This window comes from Schistocerca nitens, chromosome 4 (assembly GCF_023898315.1).
Source record: "Schistocerca nitens isolate TAMUIC-IGC-003100 chromosome 4, iqSchNite1.1, whole genome shotgun sequence".
Lineage (NCBI taxonomy): Eukaryota > Metazoa > Arthropoda > Insecta > Orthoptera > Acrididae > Schistocerca > Schistocerca nitens.
In genome coordinates this window covers 364,644,520-364,654,053 of record NC_064617.1, presented here as the reverse complement: position 1 = coordinate 364,654,053, position 9,534 = coordinate 364,644,520, and the positions used below count along the sequence as shown (strand labels likewise).

Below are 9,534 nucleotides of genomic sequence, written 5' to 3'. Positions count from 1 at the left end.
GTGCTTCATCGCCTGGTCTTTGTCCTGAGGGGCTTGGGAACGTCTGGGCTGGGCGGGGCCACCGTCCTGTCCGTTGTATTGGATGCCTGCCTTGGCGCGGTGCTGATAGATTCCGTTGGCAGCGGTGCGTCAGAGACGGCGTCGGCAGTTTGCTCCCTGTCTCCGTCCTGTTGGTCTACCTCTGTCGAGAGGCGGCGTTTCTTATGACGCTTCGGCGACCGTTGTTTCCGCGTCCGTGTGTCCGCTCCCGTTGAAGAGCTGGGATCAGTACCTTGGGCCATGCGGTCAGCGTCCGGAATGACGCCTCCGATAGACGACGAGGTGCTGGTGGTGGTGGTTGCGGGCGTTGTGTCTTTGAAGGGTGTCTCGTCGTGCGGCGCCGCAGTCACGGCGCCGTCAGCGGCCGAGTTCGCAGGCGCTTTGGACTGCAGCACGGGCGCGTCATCAGTGCACACCGGCCGCACCGCTTCTACGTAAGTAAGCGGTAATGCAGTTGGCACAGCTATCTGTACTGGTTCCGCACGTGGCACCTGTACAAGGCAGCGCTGGAGCCAACTTGATCGGACGTGGCCCTCCTGTCCACAGCCGGCACATGTCCGCCGTTGTCCGTCATAAAATTAGTGATGTCTCGGCAACCTAGCATGAACACGTAAGACAACACGTCTCTGCGGAGTTCGATGCGTACATGTCTGACGCCATTGAGCATGCGATAGGTTTCAAAGGTGTTCCACTTCTCTTCCGTGTCAGTAACGAACGCTGCGGGGACTTCGTACGGCAGTTAGAATATGCGCACCGTGCGCAGACCCATACCCGCGTTGTCCACGGTTACCGCGCTTACGTTACCATCAGAGCGGCGAAAGCGGTAGCCGTTGGTGGAACGTCAGACTAGGTTGTCACATGACTCTTCGATCTTCGTCTTGAGATAGACTATACTGGAAGTTAGACACAGGTGTATGCCTATCAGCTCGTGGGGATCGACATGCATGTCGTCTCTGAGAAACCGTTCGATTTTATAAGTCTTTGGACGCGTAAGAAACGTTGAACTTGAGTTTCACCGTCGCCTGGCGGTAAGAGAAAGCCATATTTAGTGAGAGCTCTAAATCACAATGAACACAGTACTTCGCGCAGCGAGTAAACAAACACCTGCGCAGCACTGCTCAGCGTGCCCCGCCTCCGAGCCGTGTCACGGCTAAATGCCGGCACCTATAGACCAGAGGTGCACCACTTAGTACTAGGAATACTCTAACAATATACTAACCAACTGCGCAAAACTTAAGGACGAAGGTAACTTTGGCTTGATGTGTCACTGCTAGGTGACATAGCTGGACGAAACTTGGATCATACATAACAAATAACAATGCAGTATGGTAGAGTATAGAAGGGAACTGAAAGAAATGCGCTATGGGACGAATAAAAGTGACATGTTTATTCAAAGATGACAATTGTTCTCAAACCACCCCCAATTCATAAGGCTCATCTGAACAGTACAAAAAGCGGTACTGTTTCTTCATAGTGTCTGTGATCACCACGGACAGCATAGAACGGTATGCATCGTACTTCCATGCTAGCGAAAAGCTTGGTAAGGAGTTCTTGCGGCAGTGCCTTCCAGTCCCCCTCCAACGCTTTTGACAACTGCTGCAAGGTCGTCGTTGCACATGGACGTGCTGCAGTACGTCCCCCAACGCATCTCTCACGTGCTCGATGGGATTTAAGTCGAGGGAACGGGCAGGTCAGTCCATTCGCCGAACATCCTCCACCAGCGGTACTGCATGGGGTCGCGCAAAAATGAAATTCTAACATTCTGCGTGGTGTCTGTTTGTTCTAAGTCGTGTCTCCCTACCACTTTCTCTCAACGACGCTCTGAGCGTGTTTTTTAGGGAATTGACTAGTTTGAACCTGGGACCTGATGCTGGTAAGGAGACGCCAGACCACACATGACATGTAGGATTCAGAAAAGTTCAGTGAGACTTCTTGTTGTTGTGGTCTTCAGTCCTGAGACTGGTTTGATGCAGCTCTCCATGCTACTCTATCCTGTGCAAGCCTCTTCATCTCCCAGTACCTACCGCAACCTACATCCTTCTGAATCTGCTTAGTGTATTCATCTCCTGGTCTCCCTCTACGATTTTTACCCTCCATGCAGTAAGACTAGCGATGATATAACCAAATACTTAATGATTTCAGCGTCAGCTCCACTGCACTCCCTGTAAAAGAATCTTAATACTAAGTAAATTTAGTGGAAAGGGTTCAAGGTATCCCTCTTTTTAGTTAGCTGGTAAAATAACGTCAAAAAGCAGTTAAGTTTACCATTGGAAATTTATTCTACTCACAAAACATTGTTTATAAATTGCACTATTGATAAAAGGAAATATTTTAATACAGGATGATAAAAACCAACTGCGTTCAACAAAAATGTGAACGAATATTCCTTGAGAGGGTTTCCAAGTTCTACAATGGACCGAAGGATGACCTATGCCATATCACATCTATAATCTAGGTTTAAATTAAGATTCACAAAAGAGAAAACTATCAAAATTGTTTACAGTGACCCCCAATTATCTTTAATTACTTATCTAACTTGTCGTAAATTACAGTGACTGATGTGGCTTCTCAATAATTATATAACAGAAAAATCATCGCGTTTCAGATTTTAACTTACGTAGCAAATGTGAATACCATGAGCTTTAAATGACGATCGACACTAGTATTACGCAAAAAGGGGGTGTAACAGACGAGACTTCAGCAGTTCTGAGTGAAGCTTTATGCGCTGTTATGCGGCATCGCGTGCGTTCATTAACTTGTCGTTGGTTAGGCAGTGTCAGGGGGCGGCGGGTGGTGAAGCTCCATACAGCTCGCCGTCTCGGGAGCAACTCTCTCCTAACTTCTCCTTACTATAATTTACCGAAGTTGGTTTAAAAAAAAACTATCTGGCTGAGTTTTCATCTGACCAATCAGAGTCTCAATGTTAACCTTAAGCTCCGCCCACAAAAATTCTGCCCATCCAATGAGAAACGTTATACTTTTCGTGGTGGGGCAATGTTTTTAAAGTTTGCAACGTAACAGGGACGCGAAAAAGTCTCACGCTAAAACTTGCAGCTGGTGTGGCCCTTTTAGTGTTATCGTAAGCTCTATACTGTTCTTCTGGAGGGCTCTATCTTTTAACATGGGCTGGGGGGTGGTCCTGGCGGTTAGCTGGCGACGTGGGTGTCTGTCCCTTATCGTAGGGCCTTCTAGCTTAACACGGTTCTGCTCTCGGCTTCTGTTCTCGTTTCTCCCCTCGGAACTGCGTCTGTCCCACGGTGGGAAGGTATAACATGCATTTCGGCATTCTTGTGGTATTCCATTTGCTCACTCGTTACTCGTATTACTTTGGTTGATTTAATGTCACGATTTATTCCGAGATATGTGACATACTTCTGGATTTGCTTATCATGTCAGGGTTTTCATGGAAGGTGTTGGATTTGCCTGACACTTTACAAAATCAAAACCAAATACTCCAGTGAAAAGACGCACATGGATAAGGCTTACAGTGTCACAGTAATTTTAACTGAGGAACGTACCGTGTTTAAAGATTTGGACGTCAGTATGCCCATGCTGTATTAAGGTTCTCTATATCATAACATCTGGGCCACCAAATCATGTTCGACAATGGTGGACGTACTCTGATGTGGCGAGAGGTGCTAACATGTATTGAACTCAGGAACATTTTCGAACGTGTTCGTTTTGATGGTGCAGGTGTTATTGGATTTTGAGGCGTAACGTTGCGTTGGGCGTACTGATCTCCAAATCGTTGAACACACTACACTAACAGTAGTCCTTCCCATTTTGCAAGGGTGTACGGCCCTCCAGGTCTTTGAATGCGGCCTGTTCTTAGGTCAACATTATTGTTACACAGAACTCCTTCTCAATGTGCGTCTTTTCAGCCCTGACCTCATTTTTATGGATGGGCATGGGCGACCGATTTGAGCCGAGCAATTGTCGTGGAACGGGAGGTTATTCGGCGAATGTACTGATCTGGCCATTCTCCCGACTTAAATCGCACCGACCACCCTGTGGAATGTGTTGGGGAGGCTTACTGCAGGATGTCCACACGCACCATCGACCATCCAGCAGTTAGAGACGCTGCTGGGGGAATTAAATGCCCTACCACAAGAACTCCTTAGAAACATTTCTGCTTAGTATCGGAGCGCATTTCAAAAATGCAGTGCGTCTGTGATGATCATACAATCCATTAAGACTTATGTCTCGCTTTCTGTACTGTCCAGGGGCCCATCACAAATGGCGGGAACTACAGTATAATTATTTTCTTTCAATAAAAGCGTCATTTCTCTTCGTCTCATCGCGTATTTTTTTTCATTCGCCAACAGCACTGGAGCTCAGCACTCTTGTGTACGGTATGATACACGTTTCATCGAACTACGTTTCGTGGCTGTCAATCAGCTGGTGAAAGTTGCTGTCGTTCTTAACTCTTGCACAGCAGTGTAATTCAATGGTTTTCCGTGCAGTTAGTTCTGGGAATAAAAAGTTCTCTCATTTATAATATTACTTGAAAATACAGCTCTTTGGTCGCACAGGTAAAAAATTTTTCAACTTTACCTATGTTTCAATTGCTCTAAGGCAGCCTTCATCAGAAGTAGAAAAATTTTACATTACCTATAACACAGTTTTGTAATAATATAAAAATTATTAAATTAAACATATGTAATAAAATTACATCATAGCTACCTTCTACGGTACAGTAGACAAACAAAACATACTTAGATAGAGTAAATAGTTATGAAATGGTTTAGAGCGACAGTGCTCACGTTAAAGATAAAAATATATTTGTACATTATAAAATTTTCCTAGGAATGCACAACCTGATTAAGACGCGCCGCTAAGCGTCGCGTCTGCGGCCGGCGCTGTAAGCAGCATCAGACTGACAGGAGCGCGCGCCGTCGAGGTTAGCAAGTCTGCACCTTGTATCGCGCCATCTATTATTGAATGCTTGTAATTTACAGTGACAACAGCTGTCAGAAGCGTTGGAACAGGAGTGCACGTAATGTGCTGATTACATTATGTCATATAGTATGTAACAGACCGAAAGTTGAGCAAAATATTATACTGTAAAACAGGGAGAGAGAGAACAATATTTAAGGCTACACTACGGGAAGCATAATAGCAATATTCCGCGTTAATTGATTTTAAGCAAGGGCTTTACACCATCAAAGAAATTTTTATCACGTAATTGTAATTGCTCATTGAGGATTAAATGGTCGTTACGGGAAAAATGTTTGAAAATTTCCAATTGTTCAAGAATATCAAGTCTGAAGCCTTTCTTTTCCGTATGTAAGATACTAATATCATGAACATATTTAGGTTTCTGTACTGTGATAAGAAGGTGGTCAACGAATGACGAATTATGTACGTTCGTACCTTTTTTCCCTAATAGATGCTCTTTATATCTAATCGAAAAAGCTCGTCCAGTCTGTCCCACATAATAAGCTGAGCAAGTGTCACAGGTGATATTATAAACGCCTGAGTTTTGCTGAGGCGACCGTCTTGGTTTTAAATTATGGATAAGATTATATCTGAGAGAGCTGTTGGTAGAGAAAACTATGTTGCAGCCATATTTATTTTTAAGGAGACGTTGCAATCTGTAGGTTATCGGCCCTACATACGGCAAAGAGAAGTATTTCTTCAAATCGCTAGGCTCGTCAATAGTGGTCCCAAGCGTGGTAATTCTGTTATTGGTTTTCTGTCTGAAGACATCATCTATTGACGAGCCTAGCGATTTCATGACAATTTAGAACCTGAAAACTCTATTACTTTGCCACGAAATAATTTGTTCTATTTTTCAAGGAACACCACGCGTCGTAAACTTATCATAGTTTTTGGTTATTTTGATGTTGCCCGGTAAATTATAGTGTCACCACGGATGGTGGTAAATAAGAAAGTTCGTTGCATACGATTGTTTTCCGAAGGAAGCGTAAGTACTTTGATTCGGAAGTGAGCTATGGTGAGCCATGCACAAGACGGTTAATTTTTTTTACAAGTGTGTACAACTTGAGCGGTTGAATGAGGAGATAAAGCAGAGGATTCATTTGGCAAACTGTGTTTATATGACTTGGCTTAAGACACCAAAACTATCACTTTTATTCCTGTATGACAAATGTCACTCAATTCTCCCTCAAAACTGGTAGTTATGCACATACATTCCCTTGTTCATTAACGCCGCCATGAACCATGGACTTTGCCACTGATGGGAAGGCTTGCATGCCTCAACGATACAGATAGCCGTACCGTAGGTGCAACCACAACGGAGGGGTATCTGTTGAGAGGCCAGACAAACGTGTGGTTCCTGAAGAGGGCCATCAGCCTTTTCAGTAGTTGCAGGGGCAACAGTCTGGATGATTGACAGATCTGGCCTAGTAACATTAACCAAAATGGCCTTGCTGTTCTGATACTGCGAACGGCTGAAAGCAAGGGGAAACAACAGCCGTAATTTTTCCCGAGGGCATGCAGCTTTATTGTATGATTAAATGATGATGGCGTCCTCTTGGGTATAATATTCCGGAGGTAAAATAGTCCCCCATTCGGATCTCCGGGCGGGGACTACTCAAGAGGACGTTATCAGGATAAGGAAAACTGGAGTTCTATGGATCGGAGCGTGGAATGTCAGATCCCTTAATCGGGCAGGCAGGTTAGAAAATTTAAAAAGGGAAATGGATAGGTTAAAGTTAGATAAAGTTGGAAAGAGTGACGTTCGGCGGCAGGAGGAACAAGACTTCTGGTCAGGTGAATGCAGGGTTATAATACAAAATCAAATAGTTGTAATGCAGGAGTAGGTTTAATAATTAATTAAAAAAATAGAAGTTCGTCTAACCTACTACAAACAGCATAATCAACGCATTATTGTGGCCAAGATAAACACGAAGCCCACGCCTACTACAGTAGTGAAAGTTTATATGCGAACTAGCTCTGCAGATGACGAAGAAATTGATTAAATGTATGATGACATAAAAGAAATTATTCAGGTAGTGAAGGGAGAGGAAAATTTTATAGTCATGGGTGACTGGAATTCAAGAGTAGGAAAAGGGAGAGCAGGAAACATAGTAGGTGAATATGGATTGGGGGTAATAAATGAAAGAGGAAGCCGCCTGGTTGAATTTTGCGCAGAGCATAACTTAATCATAGCTAACACTTGGTTCAAGAATCATGAAAGATGGTTGTATACACGGAAGAACCCTGGAGATACTAAAAGGTATCGGATAGATTGTACAATGGCAAGACAGAGATTTAGGAACCAGGTTTTAAATTGTAAGACATTTCCAGGAGCACATGTGGACTCTGACCACAATCTATTGATTATGTACTGTTGATTAAAACTGAAGAAACTGCGAAAAGGTGGGAATTTGAGATGGGACCTGGATAAACTGAACGAACGAGAGGTTGTACAGAGTTTCAGGGAGAGCATAAGGGAATAATTGACAGAAATGGGGGGAAAGACATACAGTAGAAGAAGAATGGGTAGCTTTGAGGGCTGAAATGGTGAAGGCAGCAGAGGATCAAATAGGTAAAAAAGACGAGGGCTGGTAGAAACCCTTGGGTAAGAAGAAATATTGAATTTAATTGATGAAAGGAGAAAATATAAAAATGCAGTAAATGAAGTAGGCCAAAAGGAATACAAACGTCTCAAAAATGATATCGACAGGAAGTGCAAAATGGCTAAGCAGGGATGGCTAGAGGACAAATGTAAGGATGTAGAGGTTTATCTCACTAGGGGTTAGATAGATACTGCCTACAGAAAAATTAAAGAGACCTTTGGAGAAAGGAGAACCACTTGCATGAATATCAAGAGCTTTGATGGAAACCCAGTTCTAAACAAAGAAGGGAAAGCAGAAAGGTGGAAGGAGTATATAGAGGGTCTACTCAAGAGCGATGTACGTAAGGACACTATTATGGTAATGGAAGAGGATGTAGATGAAGGTGAAATGAGAAATATGATATTGCGTGAAGAGTCTGACAGAGCACTGAAAGACCTGAGTCGAAAGAATGCCCCTGGAGTACACAACATTCCATTAGAAATACTGACAGCCTTGGGACAACCAATCCTGACAAAACTCTACCATCAGGTGAGCAAGATGTATGAGACAAGCGAAACACCCTCAGACTTCAAGAAATAATAATGCCAATCCCAAAGAAAACAGGTGGTGACAGATGGGAAAATTACCGAACTATCAGTTTAATAAGTCACAGCTGCAAAATACTAACGCGAATTCTTTATAAACGAATCAAAAAACTAGTAGGAGCCGACCTCGGGGAAAATCAGTTTGGATTCCGTAGAAATATTGGAACACGTGAGTCAATACTGACCCTACAACTTATTTTAGAAACTATATTAAGAAAAGGCAAACGTACGTTTCTAGCATTTGTGGACTTAGAGAAAGCTTTTGACAATGTCGACTGGAATACTCTCTTTCAAATTCAGAAGGTGGCAGGGGTAAAAACAGGAGCGAAAGGCTATTTACAATTTGTAGAGAAACCAGATGGCAGTTATAAGAGTCGAAGGACATGAGAGGGAAAAGTGGTTGGGAAGCGAGTGAGACAGGGTTGTAGCTTATCCCCGATGTTATTCAATCTGTCTGTTGAGCAAGCAATAAAGGAAACAAAAGAAAAGTTCGGAGTCGGTATTAAAATCCACAGAGAAGAATTAAAATCTTTGAGGTTCGCCGATGCCATTGTAATTCTGTGAGAGACATCAATGGACTTGAAAGAGCAGTTGAACGGAATGGACAGTGACTTGAAAGGAGGATATAAGATGAACATCAACAAAAGCAAAACGAAGATAATGGAATGTAGTCGAATGAAGTCGGGTGATGCTGAGGGAATTAGATTACGAAATGAGACACTTAAAGTAGTAACGGAGATTTTCTATTTCGGGAGCGAAATAACTGATGATAGTCGAAGTAGAGGGGACATAAAATGTAGACTGGCAATGGCAAGGAAAGCGTTTCTGAAGAAGAAAAATTTGTTATCATCGAGTATAGATTTAAATGTGAGGAAGTCGGTTCTGAAAGTATTTGTATGGAGTGCAGCCATGTATGGAAGTAAAACGTGGACGATGAATAGTTTAGACAAGAAGAGAATAGAAGCTTTCGAAATGTGGTGCTACAGAAGAATGCTGAAGATTAGACGGGTAGATCACATAACTACTGAGGAGGTATTAAATAGAATTGGGGAGAAGAGGAGCTTGTGGCACAACTTGACTAGAAGAAGGGATCGGTTGGTAGGACATGTTCTAAGACATCGAGGGATCACCGATTTACTATTGGAGGGCAGCGTGGAGGGTAAAAATCGTAGAGGGAGACCAAGAGACGGATACACTAAGCCGATTCAGAAGGATGTAGGCTGCAGTCGGTACTGGGAGATGAAGAAGCTTGCACAGGATAGAGTAGCGTGGAGAGCTGCATCAAACCAGTATCAGGACTGAAGACCACAATAACAACAACAGCAGTTCATTAATGAATTTCATTACAACAGAAGAATACACTGTTG

The 9,534-nt window shown here is 43.4% G+C and overlaps 1 protein-coding gene across 1 annotated transcript in view; it reads left to right on the top strand.

The window, feature by feature from the left end:
• Nucleotides 1–297: 297 nt before the first annotated feature.
• The window catches only part of LOC126252315 (alanine and glycine-rich protein-like), an 81,409-nt gene continuing 72,172 nt past the window's right edge, over nt 298–9,534 (top strand). Inside the window, exon 1 of the mRNA XM_049953200.1 lies at nt 298–473. Within this exon, the coding sequence (XP_049809157.1) occupies nt 298–473 (176 nt within the window). The remainder of the gene's footprint in view (nt 474–9,534) is intronic.